The sequence below is a fragment of the Eupeodes corollae genome, chromosome 1 (genome assembly GCF_945859685.1).
Source record: "Eupeodes corollae chromosome 1, idEupCoro1.1, whole genome shotgun sequence".
NCBI lineage: Eukaryota > Metazoa > Arthropoda > Insecta > Diptera > Syrphidae > Eupeodes > Eupeodes corollae.
The window spans coordinates 271839242-271861829 of NC_079147.1; the positions used below are offsets into that span (position 1 = coordinate 271839242).

Consider the following 22588-nt stretch of genomic DNA (forward strand, 5'->3'; position numbering starts at 1 on the left):
TCTGTTGTGAAATCAAAATCCATCCATTCCACCCTTATGAAGGTTATCTAATAAATCGATTTCTTATGACTTTGTAGGTATACACCTAAATCTTTCTCTATGCGTTCAAATTGTTACGGAATACCAACCCAATTCTAATGTTTCGATTATCTTATCAGAATAATCCTTTTTTCTGTAGAAAAATAAGAAAATTAGAGATGAAGCACTGCAGCAATGTGCATTTATGATTCATTTGTCATGTGATGTGAAAAACTCCCTACCTACAAAATTTAAACAGCACAAAATTATTTTTTTACTTTCAATCAAAATAAATAACTAAATATATATAGCGATGCGAATGATTCCCAGCATTTTTCATATCGAAGAAAATAAAAAGTAAAAACTTCCCAAAACACATGTCCTAACCTCACAATGACCCGAGTCCAAGTTCTTATCATCACCACACTCCGCGCAGAACCATCCGAGCACCCACAACCATGTAACTAGCATTGCTATGTAATAAGTAAATAAACAAAATTCATTGAACCCGTTGCGGCATGTTACATAACACTTATTCAATTTTAAATCACAAAATTTTTATTTCTGAGCCAAATTTAGGTTTAAAACAAATTGATTTATATCGCCACCCTTTTTTTCCACAGCACATTCACATTTAATTTTAGGTTATGTTAGGCTTTTGCATAACAGCACATCGTCGGCGACAGAGAAGAATGAAACGATTACGTAACAAAAAGAAGGAATAAAAAACGAGAAAAATCTTTCTTTTTCGCCAAAAATTCTGATTTTATTTATGCACTTTTGGACTTACATATTTTTAAATGCCTAATTATTAGGAAGGAAAAGAAAAAGATAACTGTTTTTATGTGTTTTTGTTGTTTTGTTTGATTACTTAAGATACGAAAGAACTCCCCTGTCCCCTCCTTTTTTCAGCGTAGGTGTGGCAGTTAGTAGTTTATCATCCTTAAGCAGCAGCTTCCTTAGCCAAACGTTCGGCCTTCTCGACAACCTCTTCGATGGGTCCAACCATGTAGAAAGCAACCTCTGGCAAATGATCGTACTCGCCAGCCAAGATCTGTGTGAATCCCTTGATGGTTTCCTCCAAGGGGACCAATTTACCGGCATGACCGGTGAACACCTCAGCGACCTGGAAGGGTTGTGACAAGAAACGTTGGATCTTCCTGGCACGGGCGACGGTCAATTTGTCTTCCTCAGACAATTCATCCATACCCAAGATAGCAATGATATCCTGGAGGGACTTGTAATCTTGCAAGATCTTTTGCACGCCACGAGCGACGTTGTAGTGTTCGTTTCCAATGATGTTGGGGTCCATGATACGGGAGGTGGAATCGAGGGGATCTACAGCTGGGTAGATACCCAATTCAGCGATGGCACGGGACAACACAGTGGTGGCGTCCAAGTGAGCGAATGTTGTAGCTGGAGCAGGATCAGTCAAATCGTCAGCGGGCACATAGATGGCCTGCACGGAAGTGATGGAACCCTTCTTGGTGGTGGTAATACGTTCCTGCATAGAACCCATGTCAGTGGCCAAAGTGGGTTGGTAACCGACAGCAGAGGGGATACGACCCAAAAGGGCAGACACCTCGGAACCGGCCTGGGTGAAACGGAAAATGTTGTCGATGAAAAGAAGCACATCCTGTCCTTCTTGATCACGGAAGTATTCAGCAACGGTCAATCCAGTCAAAGCGACACGGGCACGGGCGCCTGGGGGCTCGTTCATTTGACCGTAGACAAGTGCTACCTTGGAGCTCTTGTCCTTCAAGGAGATGACACCTCCCTCAATCATTTCATTGTAAAGATCGTTTCCCTCACGGGTACGTTCTCCTACTCCGGCGAACACGGAGTAACCACCATGGGCCTTGGCGACGTTGTTAATCAACTCCATGATAAGTACGGTCTTGCCGACTCCGGCACCACCGAACAAACCAATCTTACCTCCCTTAGCGTAGGGGGCGAGCAAGTCGACGACCTTGATACCAGTGACCAAGATTTCCTGTTCGACGCTCATCTCCACGAATTCGGGGGCTTCAGCGTGGATGGGGGCTGTCTTGTCGGTTGGGATGGGACCACGTTCATCGATTGGCTCTCCGATGACGTTGATGATGCGACCCAAAGTCTCAGCACCGACTGGGATACGGATTGGGAAGCCAGTGTCGACGACTTTCTGGCCACGCACCAAACCCTCAGTACCGTCCATGGCAATGGTACGGACGGTGTTCTCTCCCAAATGTTGGGCGACTTCCAACACCAAACGGGGGGTCCTCTTGTCTACTTCTAGGGCATTTAGAATTGGGGGCAAATCCTGGTCGAATTGGACATCGACGACGGCACCAATAACGGCAACGATTTTACCGTTGCTTACACCAGCAGCAGCTGCGGCTTTAGCAGCATATTCACGATTGATTTGCTGGAGTAGTGATATAACTTTCTTGTCCGAAGACTTGGTCACGGCCGATCGTACAGCAGAGAACATTTTTGGGCAGATTTTCGCAAAATTCTCTGGGAAAGTTTAAAATTTCTTATTAGTTACACCTAAATGAGAAAAAATTTGATATTTTTTGTAAGTTTTATGCAATTTAAAGCAGAAAATTTAATGAGTGAAAAATTAGGAAAATTTTTTTCCAATCTTACCGATTACGAAACCACAATTTGCGAGCAGGGTGACCGAAGAAGTAGAAGTGTCACTTAATTTTAATACTTCGCCATGCCGTTCGTTGTAAAAATTAGAGCCGAACGAAAATTCCCAGTATTTTGTTGCTACACAAAATGGTGGGCAGTGTTACAGGTCGAAGCAAAATATTGATTTAAAGGTGGAGCTACATTGGGTGAGGGTACACTTTTTTGACCAAAACTGATTTGCTTTAAAGGTAAGAGTGCACTTGGGGATATTGTTGAAATTGAAAATTATTATATAGATTTACAAAACGTTTTGCAAAACTACAAAGTAAGTTTTATGAAAAACATTTTTGGGAGTTTAAACTAAAACATTTACTGCTTTTTGTGAAATTTTCCATGACAATTCGCACATTTGTGGCTCTATTTATCCGATAACATCATAAAGTCTTTGAGCATTTAAATCGATTGTAGAGCATAGGCATTCACCTAATATGTAACGAAATCAGTGTCCCATTGTGCATCTCCTCGTCACGGCCACTAAAAATACCTTGAAAAATTGTGATTGTATTGTTGCTTATGTACAGAGCGTACCATTTTTGTAGTGAATTGTGATTATTTTAATGTTGTTGACGAATTTTTCGTTGCGTTTCAAAAATTAAAGCGGTCCAAATGGCTGCAATTCAAAATAAAATTGTTGCTTATGTACAGAGCGTACCATTTTTGTAGTGAATTGTGATTATTTTAATGTTGTTGACGAATTTTTCGTTGCGTTTCAAAAATTAAAGCGGTCCAAAGGGCTGCAATTCAAAATAAAATCTTTTATTGGAAGCCACTATTATTCCTTTATTTTATTAAAAAACATTTTTTTACCATTTGAAATCAAAATAATATATGAACATGGCAAGATTGCCGTCTGCCAGAAAATAACATTTACGTTAATAAAATAATAAAATAAATAGTTGGTAGGTTTTCATTACATTTCTTGTTATACAAAAACAAATATAATTTGTTGTTTTACATTCGCTTAAACAGAAAAAAGTACATGATCTTTTGGTCACTATTGGTTTTTGCGTTTTAGTTTACGTTTGTATGAATTTATATTATAAATTGTTTTAGAAATTAGTTAATTAATATTTTTAGGAAAACAGAATTAAAAGGTTGAAAAGCTTCTTCGATAATTTAAAGCATGGTTACAATGATCCACCCTACGGATCCGTTCATTACCCCAAACATTTGTTCTCTAGAGAGGACATTATGCTAAAAATAGAGCCTTCAAATTTCTTGTAGTATCGGACAAATAGGTATGAAATGGTAAATATAGTCACGCACATTTGTGTTACAATAATTGCAAAGGAAAAGTACATTTTACCGATGCGGAATATAATTTAAGTTCAATATTTCAACCCTTGTACCTATAGCTCTTGCAGAAAGTCTATTATTAAAATAATTTATCGCATTAGTATTTGAAGAGTGGCTTAGATTTTTATATATTTCTCTTGTTGACAATAATGATGCTCTATTAAAATGTTGAAGATATATATTTTCATCAACTTTTGCGAGATATCTTGCCAGTTAGCTATGTTAAACTCATTCAGTTCGAGAGGAAGATTATGCAATCGGGCAAGTTGAGTCAATTTCTTAAATGGCGATGCTTCTGTTCGCAAAAGATCCTTCATGATAGATGTGTGAAGATTTGAAATTAGTTTACTCATTACTCTAGTTAGAAAATCTGCATGCAATTTCAAATTTTTACTATAAATCGGCGCAGTTGCAGACTGAAATGAATTGAAAAAGAGGCGTTGTATCAACTGAAATTCTTCAAATAGGTGTGGCCAAAAACTTGAATACCGTAAGACAAGCAAGTTTTAATGGTTGCTCGGAAATCTCGTCTATATTTTTGTTTGAGAAAGTTGGCCACATTATGTTGAGAGCTATTTTATCTTTTTTACTCTTATGCTGAACATGTTTCTTGAAGCTACTGTTAGCAAATATTAAAACTCCCAGATATTTGAATTCCTGTACTATTTCAATAGGCTGGTTGTTAAGGAACCACCTTTCTTCCCTCAACCTTCTACAACTCCGTGCCTAAAATACCATTATCTTTGTTTTCTCTGAGTTTATGTTAAGATCCCAGATATTGCAGTATGTTTGGACCCTATTGATTTGTAGCTGGAGAGAAGATGGGTTATCCGCTAGCATAACCAAGTCATCCATGTAAAGAAGCACTTTTTTACAATATCAGAAAAACAAACTCCACCGGGTAAATTATCTGAAATATCATCAATGTAGAGGGCAACTATTTTTAATTCTTTTAATGGCAGAATTCATCAAGTTTCGTAAATTAAATTGGTTGCTGTTACAATAACTTCAAGGAAATCCTTTCTTCTGACTTGAGTCTTACGCACTATGATCTACAACTTCCGATCATAGTCGCAGCTGATGCCCCTAATGTAGGCATAGGTGCATGCATTTCACATCAAATTTCAGATTTCACAATTCCACCTCAAAACACAAACGTTCCAAATGATTTATCACCTACCAAAGCCATTCACAAAAGAAAAATTAAAACATCAATGGATCTACTGCAGAAACCGATGCCTAAACAAATAATCATTCATGAAAACCTAAACGAAAGTTTGAACCATCAAAAAAGAGCTAAATTCAGATCATTTGCAGTGGGAAACAGAGTTTTTGAAAAACTATTTCGTAACAACAAAGCAGAGCGGATATCGGGTGAGATAATGGAAAAGGTTGGATCAGTGAACTACAACGTTTTTGTCTCAAGAGAGAAATTATTTCGCTCACACTATTAGTTCTTTTCCAAAAACGGACAACAGCAAGATGAAGTCAGGACCTTTTAAAGACTTAAAATTGAGTCCTAACGCATACACTTCATCACAGCTGGACCTTCAACTGTTCCACACATTTCAACATCACACAACAACTCAATCACCTAGGCAAACATCTTTAGTCTTTAGAGAACAAGAAGTCACTCCACACATCCCAACCAGAGATCCAACAGAAAACGTAGGGCACCGAAGGAATATTTCCCCTTCGTCACCAGCAACTTAAAGGGAAGTTGCTACCGCTCATTAAAAGAAGAAATGTTAATTTTGTAAATGAAATATCTCTTAAAGCAATTCGCAACTCATTCAAGGGGTTCACATTGTCAAATGCTGTTTTATTGACTTTTGAAAATTTTCAAGCTTTAGCAAATTTATTGTCAAACGTGTTGATATTTTAAGGGTATGAAAGAAAAACAGACTTCAAAAATAAAAAAAATGAAATAGAAGATCCACACCTATAAAAATTTGACGTGATTCTTGATGATAATGATAATCAATCAATCCATAAAATATACAAATCATATTTTTTAAACATATAGGAGAAACCATATTTTGTCAGATTGTTCAATCTTCATCAATTAATAGAAAAATGGTAAAACGTCAAAATTATTTCACTTAAATGAGACAAATGTGAACAACGACAATGAAAACAATATACCTCACCCTGTAAATACCTTCTTATTAATCCCTCTATTCTCGTGTTCCCTCCCTATAAATAATGTTCGAACTGTACTAAAATTTATGTCGAACTGTACATACAAAAGAGGAATTTTTCATCTCCAACGGCAGTAGTAAATTTCCCTCTATAACATCCGTCATTTACAAAATTTTAAAATAATTTTTAACTATTTATTAATTTTCTTAAAATAAAATGGAAAAATCAAAAATCATAGACTTCGACGAAGTCTCCAGAACCATTCATTCCGATTTTGATGAACACAAGAAAGTCATTCATAAATGTTGCATAACATCGTCAATTATTCCTCTAAGTGAATATTATGAAGCCCTTCAAAAGGAATACAAAACCATCGAGAATTGTACAACTCCCCGAAAAGATAAACCTAATCCACTCGAGTACATAGACTTATTTAAGTCATTCGAAGAGTATCCTGCAAACCTACCCAAGCCGAAGAAACAAACAGCTCGAGAAAATGCTCGTTTACATCTCACAATTAAGTCAAAAACCAATTCCTCTTCGACTTCTATTAACTCTTCAAAGATAGTTGATGATCAACCATCAGCGGCGGTGATTTGCAACGAATTCTCCAAATTCACTGAGAAACTTGCTAACTTCAAAAAGGAACTTGCCATCCAATCCAGTTCGAAGGAGTACAACGAGAAACTGGGACAGATTAACACCTTCGCAAGGGAATTGGACAAACTTTCGCAAGCGGACGAAATTGGGAACGATGCATTTACAGAGGAAGAAGAGGCAAAGATAAGACAGATATCAGAAAACATGGAACATTTTGCATTTATTCAAGAAAATCAAGATCTCTACAGTAACTTGCAACCAAATGATACAAACTCTGCTAGATTAAATGATTTGGTGGACATTGTCACCGATGCCCTAGTGGCAGTTAATTGTTATAAACCTTAAGAAATAAATATTAATATTTTTGTAACCTAATTTGTGTTTATCATTTTATTCGCTGCTATTGGACTCATCGGCAGAAGTTGAACACAATTCAAAATCACTGTCATGCCGAAGCTCACTCCCAATCTGGTTGACCGAGTCATTCAGAGCCAACAGCTTGCGCAGCCCACTGGCGAGAAAGTCGATCTTAGCACGGGTTGTTGTGATGTATGTCTCGAAGTCAACTCCCGGTGGCTGAATTGGAGTTTGCAAATCCCGATTCAGTACACGGTCAAACGTTTCTATTGTCTTGGCCAAAGCATGCAATGTTTCCTTGCGATATTTAAAGCGAGCACCAGTGGCATTTGCAGGAGCAGATTTGGCTTTTTGAGAGGCTTCAATCTGCAGGAGGATGTGGTTGGATTTCTCATAGATATCCGAAATATATCCAATTTGCTTTTGTTTTGTTATACGAGCTCGTTCTGGAAACAAAGGTGGTTATAAATTGGATTTAAATTTCTCTCAATTTAGGTATTTACCGAGTTCATCAATCATTTCATCAATTAATTCAGATTTCTGTGTTGTATTCATTTTGTTTGTTTTATAAATTATTAGAATTAGAAATTTCTTTAGATTCGGTTTTAATTTTTAAATTTGAAAATTAAATTCGGCAAATGTCAAAACAAAAACTGACAAGGACATTTTTTGATGGGATATTTCTCACAAGTATATTTTTTACCGGGTGATGCTTTAAATTTTATTTCATAGTTAGGGTCGAGATACATAGAGCACATTTTACAAAAATTATCACTTTTTCTTAAAGAGAAAAAATCAAAAAATTCACTAGAGATTCTTAAAAAAGGAAACTTAATAAGCTTAAAGTTTATGTTTTATTTTGCATGTTCTTAGGTTTGCACTTTATATTTTTCTAATTCCACGAATTGGAATGATTTTCCATGTAATAGTATTCTTCATTATATAGCTTCAGAAAAATTAAGACCAATTTAAAAGTAGATTGACATTGACATTTATCTTAAAGTAAAGAGAGAAACAGTGGGGTCAGGCATTGTACTTTCTCGATGTATAGCTGAAAAAGAGTCTCTATTCTAAACAGTACTCCCAAAATTGAGCTCAAGGGTACAATGATGGATATTCCTAGAAGTTCGAGATGGAATCAACGGTGGCGTCTACAGTTTGAGTTAGGTTGAACTATTTAGTGGATATTTCATAAGGCTACTAAGACATATTCAGAGCCCAGGCCTATAAGGAACGGTTATGCCGGCACTTGCCCTTGGAATTAAATCAAGGATAAATTGGGCAACATTAGCCTAATATGCGCACACGTACCCACAGAAGGGAAATGATTACAATTGGATGAGACCGTAGTTCGCACAGGATTGTAGCGCCACCTTAAGTAAATAAGTAATTATTTGAAAAGAGAAATACATAGGCTATTTTTGGCAAAACATATCATAGGAACGGTTTTCCAATAAAAAAGTTGCATCGTGATATTAAAAAAATTTGTATATTTTAAGAGAAATATATGGACGTTTATTTAATTATAAAGATGATACTATGTCATAAACAATAAACAACGATATCAGACAAATCCATATCCTTTTCATAATATTTTCAATGACTAATTAACATATTTGCTGTATGTCGTCCATAACTTCACGAATTCCATCTTTTATGTCTTAAATCGATTATGGTTCATTGGCATATATCACTTTTCTTTCACGTGGCCTCAAGGAAACAATTCTGAAGGTGTGAAGTTACAAGATCTCGGTCTCAAATTCTGATCACCTTTTGTAAACATAAGAAACTTTTTTTCCAAACTTGAGGCTGCAAAGTTTTCATAGTTTTTGTAGTGAATTTTGACAAATTCAGTACATTGGGACGGTATAGACAACACGAGGGACTTTATTTGCAGTCAACTGCATTCTTTGTGCGTACATTTTGAACAATGCAAATATTTAGTTTTTCAAGTGTCATACATTTCAAACTCGGAACTTAACTTTACTTACCTTTACCTTCAGTTGATCGTGCAAAAACTACCAAAAACATTATTGTTCACAAAACGCTCCCTAGGCAAGGTACAGGTCCATCTTGTATGTGTTTTGTATTTGAAAGAAATTTTACTTATAAATTTTCAAATTTGACAAGGGACCTTTTTACACAAAACATTAAATGGAATTGTGCAGAAAATAAAAAAATTACACAGTATAAATTTCAGCTTGAACTTGAATGAAAAAAAACATAATCATCTGTAATTTTGACATAAGTTTATTTGACTTGACATATAGGGAGATTTTTCTTGAATAACTTTTAAGTCAACTTTTTAATAAAATTGCATTAATTCGAAGGCAATTTTTCAGCAGCTCGTTAATCAGATTCTAGAAACTTGCCTTACTTTCAAGCCCCTTATGAAGTTTGAACCTGTCCATTGTTAAGCATTGGCTGAGTTCTCACATGTCAAAAGATGACAGATTCAAGAGTGACTGCTGCCCAAATCAGACTCCTTATTGGATAACCCTATATAAAGTTAAGTTTGAAATGTTCAATTTGTATAGTTATTTTATAGTTATTTAAAGCTATTTTTACTTTGCCAATCCTATCCCATAAACAATTATTAAAATGTGCTTAAAGAATGTCCTACAGTCCATATCATGTACTACAAACTCTTATCTGAGCACCCAGTCAAAATGAAAAGACAGCTGTTCCTTGTAGTACAGTGAATCAAAAACACGGGTACTACTGCATCTCTCTTGAATCTTAATATGCCAAGTGCATTCAGTTTGTTTTTCTATAGAAATCTATTCAATCTCATTCTAAACAAAACATGAACCGAACAATTAAAAATAATACAAACTATATAATTCGTGTCGAAGGCAAAAATGCCTTCCGTCGAGGTGATACATTCGATAATTTCGAACAAGTAGCCGAACGATTACGGGCACACACTCAGGAGTCCCTAGTCTATTATTGGACAAGGGATAGTCGTCTTGTAAAATTTGCACATCGCAAAGTGTCTCGAAAGTTGAATGAAGATATACTCTACTACAGCATAAGATTCTCCTGTATATTCGGGGGTCAGCGTTTTAAATCCAAAGCTAATGGGGTGCGTCCTTGTAAGCGACAAACACGGCAGATGGATTGTCCAGCATTTATTTCGCTGCGTGCAACAAAATGCGGTCGGAAGTTAGAAGTAATTGATGTGTGCAATGATCATACTCACGAAATCACCGAACAAGCTGTCAAGGAGTTGCCACAGAAGCGAAGACCATCACAGAAATTATTGGAGGAGGTAAGAAGTTAAGTGAAAAGATTATTTAAAGAGTTATTCATCGTTTCCTTTTAAAGATTCACGAATTGCTTCACTTAAATATCGAAAAGAAGATGATAATCGATTATGTTAAGCAAAAGGAGAATAAGACTATCCTGAAGAAGGATCTCTTTAACATGACAACTCATTTGGGGCTGTCAAGAACGCGCAGTGAAGACGAACAAAAATCGATTCTCCAAAGAATTCATCGTAAGTAATTTTTGTATTATTATGCTACCTTTCTGTTTAAATGCATATGCACTTTTTCAGAGACTGCAACGGAAGATGCCATCCAACACGCTGTCATCAACAGATTCTTTCAATTTGAATCAAGTTATTCCCTCAATACAGAAACTTTCCAAGAAGATCTCAAACCAAAGCCAGAATCTCTTGATATCTTTGAGAGCAGTAGAAATTCTCCTTCATCAATGGACTTTCCCTCTCTGAATCCTCAAGTTGATTTGCTTAATTCGACCAACAACTCAAATCAGGAGTATGATGAACTTCTGAGCAATCGTATAGTCGTCGATTACGAAGAAGAATCTGAGGTTTTGGAGGAAAAGACAGACCTGGAAACAAATACAGCTCCTATTTCGGAGAACAGTTGGAATGAGGTGGGCGAAAGTAGACCAACAATAATCTATGAAGACCTTATTTGTGGAGAGGAGGAGAATGGATATGGTTATGATGATGATGAACTAAACCTTACTAAAGAAATCCCGGAACAAATTGAGGAGCAGCCCGTCGAAGTACCCAGTACTCCAAGTCACTCAAATGACTTGGACGATAAGGAAGAATTTTTTAATGATTTTATCCTCATGAGTCCAGTTCCAACGGTTTGTCTCACTGAAATGGCATTGGATGAACAAAATAAAACACAAAATCTAATTGAAGAGGAAATCGAACAAGAAGACTTTTCGAAAGACCAAATATCCAATAATCCAGTCCCAACAGAACCTGTTGTTGAAAGAAAAGAGTTAGCGAAATATGCAACATTAAGAACACGTCGAAAAATATTGAAATGTCGTAGTTGTGGAACGAATGCTAGATTAATTAAAATGCAAATGTCATATTTGAGACAGCAACGGTTAAAGCTTTTCGAAGAAACCAAAGTATTGAGGTTGCAGAAACTTAAACTGAAGGCCGAGATTGATGCTATCAATAGTGGTTTACTGTGATTTAGTATACCTACGGATAGGAGTAGAATTATTTTTAGTTAATTTTTAATGCTTGTGATAGTGAAAATATATTTTTGTTGACATAGAGAGCTACGATTACATTTTATTTAAAAAGGCAATTTTTCAATACTGCATGAATTAAAAACCGTTAAAGCCAGCATTGGTCTAACCATAATTCATTATGTAATTACGGAATTAGTCAATTACAATTTATACTAGTATGTATGTTATAAACACAAAATATTCATTATTTAGGATTCTGGAAATATTGACAAAATTGGTGGAAAGTATGTCTACTAAGCACTTTTCAATATCCTAAGCAGGAAATCTCCTCATTTATTTAAAATCAGCATTGGTTTTTTTTTAGCCCAAGAAAGTAGCGGTTAGCAAGAGTAATTCTTTGTTCGATCTCATCGCTGGTATTGTTTTGTGTTCATAGTGGAGCCTAGGTAGACATAGGCCGCATTTACAAAGCTGGTGGCTACGTAGTCAAGGGATTCTGATTGGCTAAGTCTAACTACAAAAGTAGTTGAAATTTCCGCTCCGACGTATTGTACAAAATTCAGCTAGTGGAGAATGATTTTGACGTTTCAGAATCAGTAAAGACACACGAATGCAAAATGAAATAAATTGTTGAGTATTTAAATACAAATATAAGTCATTCAAATTGTGTCTTAAATTTTATTTTATTAAATTTATAAACACAAAAGATAAGTTAAAGTTATCAAATCAAAAATGTTTCTTATTTTATATATTTGCATTTGTCAATAATTTTACAGTTCCAGATTGACTAGGTTTGTAGTGTAGTTTTGCATTTACAAAGCTAGTTGGCTTTGACTACGTAGCCACTAGCTTTGTGAATGCGAACAATGTTCTTCATTACCACAAAGTTACGTCTGTCGATGGTGACGTAAATTAGACCGATTCCTATAGTTGGTGCAGTTTAGAGGGCCTTCTTTTATGAGTTTTGGGCAAACACTACCAAGGTTATACATATTTATCGATTTTTAAGGAAGATGTTTTAGTTTTAAAAGTTCACTTTTTGTTCAACTTCTTTTTCCGGTATTTTATATATTAGAAGTAAAACATTCCTTTAAAAACAACGATAAACCTACTGACAATTGGCACCGAGATTAAAACCCTTAAGACTTTTTCTTGGGGGCTCCGTAAGTCTTCACATTAAAAAGGGTATATTGTTGCAACCGAAGCCTCAATGGATAATTCTCCTCTTTTCAATGTCAAAATGAAACCTCTTATTAGAAAAGTCTATACAGGTGCATTAAATCCATTTCATCATCATCGGTTCGACAACTGCCATAAAATCTAAGCTCCTTCAACACGTCCTTCCATCTATTCCCATGGGGAGTAGACGTCATCCAGTTACGTAGCCGAATGCGTTGGGCTTTCCTGTGTAGTTCACGGAGTTCATTTTCAAATTAAAATTAGAAAAACATCAATAACAAGCTAATAGCGGCTAATGCTACCGCGCAAGCTATAATGTTTTATGGTGCGCAGGTATGGGGAGTAAAGAAGTATGAGCTGGTTAAAAAGCCCATTACGTTTTTTCATAAGGAAAATATTCTTTCTATAAATGCCCCAAAATATATGTATTATTTGGAAACTGGTCTTCCGTCACTGTTTATTTCAACCCTTGAACTGAATGTTGACTACATTGTGAGAGTACTAAATATGGAGGAGCATAGGCTACCGAGAAAGATAATTGAGTATGCGATTCAAACAAAAAAAGCTGGTTGTAAAAGATTGGAACTTGTTACCTGCGCACGGTGTCTTGATCCAGAGTTGGTGTATGAATGAGGTTCAATTGAAGAAGATACTTTACCAAGTAATATCCGTCACTGATATTATAAAATCTAAGATCGAGTCTACCCTCAAGAGGCAATAAGCGGGATTTCGCAGTGGTCGATCATGTGTCGACCTCATAAACACCTTGCGAATTATTCTTGAACAATCAAACCAATCGCCGCTTTACCTCATGTTCGTTATTCTTAAACAATCAAACCAATCGCCGCTTTACCTAATGTTCGTTGATTTTGAAAAAGCCTTAGATCGCGTTAGTCGTGATGTTATCTGGAGATCGCTACAGTAAAAGAGGCAAGGCGTTTCGTTTTGCACAATGTACAGCTTTCCGACGCATTTGAAGTGCGACAGGGTGATGTATTGTCACCGATTCTGTTCTTGCTTGTTGTTGATGATGTTATGACTGCTACGGTGGGTGAACATGAGAGACTGGGTATCCTGTGGCGCCTGAAGGAAACATTAAATTATATATAGAAATAAAAAACACGTCTCAATTCTTGTGAATGTTTATTTCAACTCTATTGTTCTCAACCTACTTACAACTATTTATACCTACTCAAATCTAAGGAACATGAGATAAGATACTGATAAAAATAGAATACACAATTCCAACCCATGCTATCTTTGGGTATTTGTGTTGATATCCTATCAATATCTTGTCCTATGACGCTACGCACTAGCACAAGATTATTTTTAATCTCTCTTGTGGAAATGGAACAGCCACTCTCTTCAACAAAATGGTGAGGTGGTTGGCTTAAGGATTAATGCCAGTAAGACTATGTTAATGCACACCACCCGAAACCAACAACAACAGGTTATTTTGAGACAAGTGGCAGTAGAAGAGGTCACCCAGTTCAACTATCTGGGAAGCTATTTGGCACTCTATGGTGGAACGGACCTGGATGTCACCAATAGAATAAATAAAGCCCCTAGTGCATTCGGAATGCTTTCTAAAGCGTCGAACTATGTATAGGAAAATAGCGCTCCATACAAAGTTAAAGTTGTTTGAGTCCAACGTAAAATCCGTGCTGTGGATGTTGACATCGCGCAGAGAAAGTGGCGCTGAATTGGCCAAACATTGAGGAAGCCGGACGACAAAATAGCAAAGCAGTGCTTTCCATGGAATCCTCAAGGTAGAAGTCGGCCTGGAAGGCCAAGAGAAACATGGAGATAATCTGTCATGAAGGAAGTTCGGTCCCAAAACTTGGTGACGTGGTCCCAGGTTAGGTATCGTGCTAGGAATAGAGTGAGATGGAAGGAATCGGTTGCCGCTCTATGCTCCAGAAGGAGTTAAAGTACGGCTACTAGCAACTGGAAACCAAGAAAATTCGTCACTGATGAGAATAAAACGTATGGGCGTATTGAAAAAGCTCGATCATCAACGGAAAGGCAATATTATTCAAAATGCGTACTTAATCTTAGCTACTGAAACTATTTCACCAGCGAATATAACAATACTATAATTGGATCCATATTTAAAATAAGAGAACTGAAAAAAAACTTTCTGCAAGTTGAAGAGGTTATGAGCTATTTGAATAGTGCGAACTGGATGAGCCTTAACGCATTCTAAAATATAAAATACGGAGCACGAATCATCGATGAACATTTTTGATTCGAACGAATAACAGGCATAAGAATTCGTTAACCGAATACATTTTTGTTTTGATTTGACTAATCTAAAAGTCCTTAAAAATGTTTTTAACTATATTGAAAATCCTCTCAAATTTTGTTCTAATTTCGATTAAATTCATTGGAATTCAATAATATATCATTAAATATTTTAATTAACTAATCTAAAAGTCCTATTTGGACTAAACTAAAAGTTCATAAAATAAAAAAAAATAAAATGTATATTTTGATTTAACTATTCTAAAAGTCCTTTTTCCATTACAATTTGTTTCTTATAGTCATTTGAAATGAAAATTAAAAATAATAATAATAATTATGTTTTAATATGTTAAATTACTTAATTACAAAATGTAAATAATAATAAGACTACAGTTATTCAAAAGTTATAACTATGTAAATATCAAAATTGTAAACCCAGAATGAAGAATATCTATCTATCTATCTTTCCTGTGTACGTCATCTTCTCATTGTAAATATGTACTACAAATTACTTTCCAAACAGTGTCTTCTTCACTAATGAGGACTATATAAACTGCCCAAAATAACATTATCACATCTGCTTCAAATCCAGAATGCCCTTTCTCAACGAAACTCCGATAGACTTTTCCACTGAACACTGCTAAAAGCTCAGAATTAGCATAGAAACTTGTGGGTGATCCAATTATTAATGCACCTAGAAACGAAATGATTTTAATAAATATAAACACACATAAGTTTTAAATGTCTGTATCTTTGTATTTTGGCATTCTCTGAGCTTGAATGCATTTGATATTTTCACTTCTGTGTCATACTTCAATGTGTCTATTATTGGCCGCATATTTGTAATGTTATCTTTCTTTCTCTCTACACGAGCTCCTAAATATTTTCTATGGGATTCAAGTCGGCAGAGATTTTCTTGTTATTCAAATAAGTCTACATTATTCTCCTCCAAGAAGTAGTTAATCTTAAGGCCTTGTGACAAGGTATAAACCTATGCATAAACACATAAGTCATTGTTTGGAAAGCTGTCCTTAATTTGGGACAGCATTTTTCCTTTCCTATACGTTTTAAAAGACAAATGTAAAAACTACCAATAGGGTGTTTTTTATTGAGGTGTTTTTATTGAATCGTATGCCATCTTTTAACATTCTAAAGAAGCTTTACGCGGAATTATGGCAAACTAAATGATAAACACATTAAGAGGCAGTTGTTTAAAAGTTGTCATACTTCGTTTTAACATTCTTATTTCTTGTTCAAGACAATTTTATATTTTTTTTGGTAGGTATTTTGTTTCATTAACACGTTGTTTTTTTAAAGTTAGTTAATTTTTGTTTATTTAATAATTAATTACACATTTTTTGTTTTGTTTTTTATTCATAAACATCTTCTTTGTCGGCAACGTATCGAATAATATCGGCAGGCCTCAAAAGCTTCTCAGCATCAGCATCGGGAATCTCAAAACCGAATTCATCTTCCATTGCCATGATAACTTCAACATGATCCAATGAATCAAGACCAAGATCGGTAATGAAATGTGAGTCAACGGAGAGCTAAAAAATATATATATTTTATTAATTTTGACTATTTAACTTATTTTATAATGCATGTTTTTTTTATTTTATTTTAATTTTTGAGTTTGGCAATTGCAATCGAGATAATACTCGAACTTTACCTTTTTAGGATCAACCTTATCGTACAAGTTCAACACCAGTAGAACACGTTCTTTGATTAATTTCAATGAAAGTGGTGGTAAACCCGAATAAAAGCGTATCGATTGCGACTGCCAAAGACTCCTTCTGTCCTGAGGACAAAGAAATAGAAAAAAACAAAAACATGCATTAGTAAGGTTGAAGTTGCCAAAAATTACCTTATCAGCTGTGACTTTGTCGTATGCGGCGACTACTTTAAGAACACGCTCACAAATGTCTTCTTTTGTTAGTTTCGAAGAGTAAAATCGTTTGATGGTAATTTTATTCTTGAAAATATAGAAAAATAAAATACTAAAAATGTAAACCAGGACAAAATTAGTTAGTTTTTCATCAAGAACTTATTCAACAAGATAAACGAGTTTCACGTAATATCGCAGTTTTTTTCATGTAAGAATTGATACTAGCTCAAGGAAGTATATTTGGAAATCTGTAGTAGACTTTTTTACTTGAAAACAATAAAAATAATATTTACTCTTAAAGCTTATTGTCCAACTTTATTCAAAATGTTTAAATGATTAAACTAATGGTACTAAACGAAATAAGCATCTTGATTGATCAACTATGATTTAACAGCTCAGCTCTTAAAAAAAAAACATCAAAACCTCGTTCAGGTTAAAACAACTACCTAAAAAGTATTTCATAATATTTAAACATATTTTTTCCTCGCTGTTTCTTTAATTGTTGACGGAAATTAAGCTACAAAAAACACCCAATTTATTAAGAAACAACTTAAAAATTTCATCTATCAATCTTTGAATTCCGATGCATAAACTAAAACATATGATCAAGACCTCATGATGAAAATAAAGGTGTCAACATGAATTTCATAAATATTTTCCTGCTCTTCCACTTAAAAGTTATAGGTATTCAATTGAGGTTAGAATTATGATTCTATATTAATTTTGATAACCCCTGGGAGGTCAGACCTGGTCTACCATAAGGAACAAGTTCATATCTATTATTATATTATTAATTAAAATATAGAAGAGGGAAAATTACTTGATTGATCTTAGTGCAAATCGCCGGTGCAGGATTCATGTGCATCTTGCGAATAGCAGGAACAATTGCTGGAGCAATACGCCGACCATTTGCACGAACAGCATTTGCTGCAACATTGAAGCCACGGCTACAGCTACGAACAACTTGAGTCAGTGACATGGTTTAAGCCTGTAATAATTCCAATAAGAAACACTTTATATTTTAACACAATCTTTTTTTTTAAATGGAATTAAATTAAATTTAAAGAAAATTACACTGAATTTTTCGTTCTCAGTTGAATTATGTAAAAACTTCTGCTGTCTGAGCGACGTGAATTAAGACAAAAGAAAAGGATAGTTAGATATTTGGTTGTCAAAAATATTTAAATGTCAAAAAATAAATTCCCAAATTGTCTTTAGTCACGAATTTTGCAGGGATGTCATAGAACTTTTTTTGTTTTAAAACGGAAATAGAAGGAAATGAAATTTCCTAGGCGATGGCGGTTAAGAAAATAAATTGTATATGTATTTATTATACAGTCTCACGTGAAAGCTAAAAAAATGTAAACAAATATTATTAATTCTTGGTTTTTAAGCATTAATATGTTCTCCCTCGAACATATTTATGCTTATGAAACTTAAACAAATTTACTTTTCACTCCTCATTCTTAACTCCCTAACAAGTTGTTTGATACACGTAGCGCCCTCAATAGTTGTGGAGATGAAATACAAAATTTCGTCTCATAATATTACTATAGTAAATATATATACAATGGGAAATCTTAAGGTTATCATTGAGGAATGAGTAAACCTTTTTAATTTGATTTGGGTGTCTTACCAAATAAGTTCTTCCATTTCCACCATTTCAACTCTCTACATTCACTAGAACGCATATCGGTACAAATTAAATTGTACTTCAATCAAGTTTATAATGTTTTCCAAAATTAAAACATATTATTTTTGATTTAAATCTGTTAAAACATAAGTATCATCTGTTTTTGCATTCCAAGGGGCAAAATAATTGATGTATCATTGAAGTGGATTTGTTCGCAGCTTTGCTTTTGCTTTTCTTTTTATTTGCAATTTCTTAAGGTCAGACAGATTTTTCTATTAAAAAAAATTGGGTTCCAGACTTTGTAAAGTATCTTTTAGATAAAAAGTAAAAGAAAGAAGTAAGTAAACAATATTTTATAATAAATATTTTAGTTTTGAGAAAATTGCAGACTTTCCACAGAAACTTTCCAAGAAATTACACTAATACCATACTACAAAAAGAACAATTGCACAAAAGCCCTAACAAAAAATCAATCCTTGACGGAAATATTAACTTACCTATGTAAAACCCTATAAGAGATCCACTAACAATTTTTGAAATTAGATAGAAAAATGGAACCCCATTTTTAATGCTTGTACCTATATAGAATAATTAATTTTGTGGTTCAAGTTGGTAGAGCTGTCATTTGAAACCTGCCAAACTTAGCAGTCATTTGATGTGTCTTAATATTAGATGAATGTTTGTTATTTACGATAATGAATTGTTTAGCAATTAAAACATTAAATTAGAACACCCTATAAAATTGGTAGTTCAAAACATTTCGCTTCTCAATTCAGTCCGATTGAACCATTGACATACTATACATGGACTGCTAGTAGCCAACTTCACGATGGTTCCACTTTTAACGGACAAAACACTAGCGCAAAGAGGGCTATGCGGAAAAATTGTGTAACATTTAATACTCACATCCACTGCTGTCGTTTTTGCTACTATAGTAGTATTTTACTATTTTCAGAGTCAACTGCTACTCTACCCACGGACGAAAACTACTCCCCAAAATAAAACCGAAAATACATTTTTATTTGGTTTACAAAAAACCAAAATTTAAAATATAATGCCCCAATAATAGTGCAACAGCAGAAAGAAAATTTTCAGATATAAGCCTTATAAAAGATAAAAAAAAATTCACTCAAGGTAGAAACGGTAAATGCCCTACTTACTGCTAAGGAACTAATTATAAACAATTTCACAGAAAAATGGGAGCCATCGAAAACTTTAATCGAGAATAACAAATCATTGTATAAGGCGCCAGTTATAGCTATCATTGGTTTTCATCATTGAAAACAAACATTCGAATGTTTTTGACAGGTCGTTTATAGCTATCCTTAAACATTTTTGTCATTGAAAAAATTTCCCGATTGAAATCCACCGACAAAATTTTACTGAGAGAAATCTATCATTGGAATTGTGTGAAATTGGAACACAAATCAGTGGAACGATTCGTTTCACCTTTGAACATAAAGTATCAGCTGTTCGGGAAAATTAATTTCCCTCCGCAAAATAGAAAAATAAATGCGCTATTTAACTCTTTTTTCTCAAAAAAGAATCTTTGTGTGATTTCCGATCGATCAGTACATAATTTTCATTTCTAATCAAAGGGAAACACCGTCAAATATCGATTCAAAAATGTTTCCGGATCGATTTCAATGATCCAAGCATGTGTTTGTTGTTTTTTTGTTTTACTCCTCAATTTAAGAAAATGCTCCCCAAAATGATAGAAAAATACTACTCTTGAAATTTTCAAAACGACAGCACTGCTCACAGAAAAAAAACATGGCATCGTTTGTCTTCAACAAATTATACTAGATGTCAGTACTTTCTATGTCAGAAAAAGCTTATCTCAACTAAATACAAACAGATGTCGCTAAATATTTCATAACTTTTTTTGCCACTGTGCCTGGAAGGGCTAGTGTAGCTAATTTGAAGTGGAACCATTTTTATTCAAATTTTGTATGGAAAATTCACACCACTAGCAGTCCATGTATAGTATGTCAATGGATTTAACAATTTCTGATTATAATTGTCAAAATTCATTATTGCTATGGTGACATTTTGAAATGATTTCTATAAAATAACAAAATAAAAGTATCAGATGGCTGTCTTTAAATAACATTCTTCCTTTTCATGTGTTTTTTAGAATGTCGGAAGCTTTTTCGGTCACAAGAATGTGTTTTTGTACCTCACTGAAAAAATATTTATCGTTTTTTGTAAGCGTTTGTAATAGGGCCCATACACTACACATGCCTGCATGCGCATACAGTGCTTGCGCATGCAAACTGCCAGTGTATGGTGTGAACTGTGTGTTTGTGCAAGCGGCATGAGCAATATCAAAAAATTTTGATATTTTCTTGCTTGTGCATGCAAGCATGTGTGGTGTGTGTGCTACATTTGCTCAGTCAAGGGTTGATTTTGAAAGAAGCGGACGTCTGGAGACGAGATAAGATTAAATTGTGTTGTTTGTTGAATCTTATTTTTGTTTTTGCGTCGAATTTTGTTGTTTAAAAATGTCGCTGACGAATAAAAAATTTTGAACTGAATTTTTGGAACTCTACCAAAGCCTCCCGGTTTTGTGGCGGATAAAAAGTGACAACTATTGCAACCGCATCTTAAAAGCTAGTGCATATGAAAAAATGATAAATAAATTGAAAGAAATCGATCCGGATGCCGACCGAGAAAAAGTGACACGCAAAATAAATTCTTTTCGATGCACCTATCGCCGTGATTTAAAAAAAATTAAGCAGAGTGAAAAATCTGGAGCTGGAGCAGAGGATATTTTTCAGTCCTCGTTGTGGTATTTTGATCTGCTAGGATTTCTCGAAGATCAGGAAGACTGCCTGGAAGGAAGAACCACTTTAACAAATGATACCCAAACAACAGAATTGGTAAGTTAATTTATATATTTAATTCATTCATTATTAAGCATAGGATATACGATTTTTTTTAATTAATAGATAGTTTTTCGTAAACTTTGTTTTGCCACGGCACTGCTCCTGAAGAAGAGTTAAAATATTGGCAAAATTTATTTCTAATTTCTTTTGCTTCATTACTCGGATTGCGTGCTTGAGTACACGCAAGACCGTCCAAATGAACGTCTTCATTCCGCCAATCAGCATAATGCATTTGACCCGAATTTGTGTCCTCTATATCAAAGCCGTTTTGCAAATAAATCGTTTCTCAAAAAATTGTGCAAGTGACAGCAGGCCAATGCAATGGTTGAAACTTTCGTCGGACTTAAATTTATTGTTTTGAGCAAAATTCTAAACCATGATGCTAATATGCCGAACACATTTTCTACGATTCGCCTCGCACGCGATAGTCGATAGTTAAAAATAATTTCGTTTTGCTTTAAGGTGTTATGACTGAAAGGCTTCATAATATTTCCCGTCAAAGGAAAAGCGTCATCAGCAACGAAAACAAACGGCATGCTGCCAGAAGCTTCGGATAAAATTTCAGGATCTGGGATTCCCAAAGAGTTTTTTTCAAGTTTTTCATTAAATTTTGTTTGCTTGAAAACGCCAGCATCTGATGCTCTGCCATTGACGCCAATATCAACCATCAGGAACTCGTAATTTGCGTTTACTACTGCCATCAATACAATAGAAAAATTCTTTTTGTAATTAAAGTAGTACGATCCCGACCCAGGAGGCTTTGTAATATTAATATGTTTTCCGTCCATGGATCCGATGCAATGGGGAAAATTCCAAAGTTGTTCAAATTTTTTGGCCTCAGTTCTCCATTCTATTGCCATCGTGGGGAGCTAGAAAAATATAAAATAACTTAATTATCATAACAACATTTTTCATTTATTTATATGTTTTTAAATTATTGTGTTTTCTTTTCAGAGTGGCGAAAGTCCGGGCAATCAGAGTGGTGAAAGTGCAGAGCCACCCACCAAGAAGAAAAAAGCGCCGTCAAAGGAAGACGCTCTTATCAAAATGGCTTGTGACCATTTAAAAGGAGCTAATGACGATGCTGCCGTACTGGCAAGAGGATGGAGTACACAGTACAATAAGCTTTCAACGCAGCAAAAAATATACTCCTGTAAAATTATATCCGACGTATTTTTTCACGGATGTTTAGGC

At 34.8% G+C, this 22588-nt stretch overlaps 5 protein-coding genes across 7 annotated transcripts; 2 read left to right on the plus strand and 3 right to left on the minus strand.

Moving 5' to 3' along the window:
• Positions 1 to 758: 758 nt before the first annotated feature.
• LOC129938535 (ATP synthase subunit beta, mitochondrial) lies at positions 759 to 2797 on the minus strand. 2 transcript variants are annotated; one of them, XM_056046160.1, is made up of 2 exons: positions 2650 to 2797; positions 759 to 2517 (listed from the first exon to the last, which is right to left on the minus strand). In XM_056046160.1, the coding sequence occupies exon 2, from the start codon at positions 2489 to 2491 to the stop codon at positions 962 to 964; it is 1530 nt and encodes a 509-aa protein (XP_055902135.1). In that variant the 5' UTR covers positions 2492 to 2517; positions 2650 to 2797; the 3' UTR covers positions 759 to 961. The 2 variants fall into 2 exon arrangements, with proteins under 2 accessions (XP_055902135.1, XP_055902134.1); XM_056046159.1 differs by having other exon boundaries at positions 759 to 2550.
• A 3472-nt stretch (positions 2798 to 6269) lies between these two features.
• On the plus strand, positions 6270 to 7110 carry LOC129939915 (augmin complex subunit msd5). Its single transcript, XM_056048098.1, has one exon. It carries the CDS (start codon positions 6352 to 6354, stop codon positions 7078 to 7080), a length of 729 nt encoding a protein of 242 aa, XP_055904073.1. The 5' UTR covers positions 6270 to 6351; the 3' UTR covers positions 7081 to 7110.
• Positions 6931 to 7742, minus strand: LOC129939916 (uncharacterized). The gene is made up of 2 exons (XM_056048099.1): positions 7596 to 7742; positions 6931 to 7538 (listed from the first exon to the last, which is right to left on the minus strand). The coding sequence occupies exons 1-2, from the start codon at positions 7645 to 7647 to the stop codon at positions 7126 to 7128; spliced, it is 465 nt and encodes a 154-aa protein (XP_055904074.1). The 5' UTR covers positions 7648 to 7742; the 3' UTR covers positions 6931 to 7125.
• A 1991-nt stretch (positions 7743 to 9733) lies between these two features.
• On the plus strand, positions 9734 to 11648 carry LOC129939688 (uncharacterized). The gene is made up of 3 exons (XM_056047797.1): positions 9734 to 10363; positions 10420 to 10591; positions 10652 to 11648. The coding sequence occupies exons 1-3, from the start codon at positions 9899 to 9901 to the stop codon at positions 11557 to 11559; spliced, it is 1545 nt and encodes a 514-aa protein (XP_055903772.1). The 5' UTR covers positions 9734 to 9898; the 3' UTR covers positions 11560 to 11648.
• A 4431-nt stretch (positions 11649 to 16079) lies between these two features.
• Positions 16080 to 18086, minus strand: LOC129942384 (acyl carrier protein, mitochondrial). 2 transcript variants are annotated; one of them, XM_056051287.1, is made up of 4 exons: positions 17948 to 18086; positions 17694 to 17861; positions 16658 to 16786; positions 16080 to 16535 (listed from the first exon to the last, which is right to left on the minus strand). In XM_056051287.1, the coding sequence occupies exons 2-4, from the start codon at positions 17850 to 17852 to the stop codon at positions 16356 to 16358; spliced, it is 468 nt and encodes a 155-aa protein (XP_055907262.1). In that variant the 5' UTR covers positions 17853 to 17861; positions 17948 to 18086; the 3' UTR covers positions 16080 to 16355. The 2 variants fall into 2 exon arrangements, with proteins under 2 accessions (XP_055907262.1, XP_055907263.1); XM_056051288.1 differs by lacking the exon at positions 16658 to 16786 and adding an exon at positions 16853 to 16960.
• Between the last annotated feature and the right edge of the window lie 4502 nt (positions 18087 to 22588).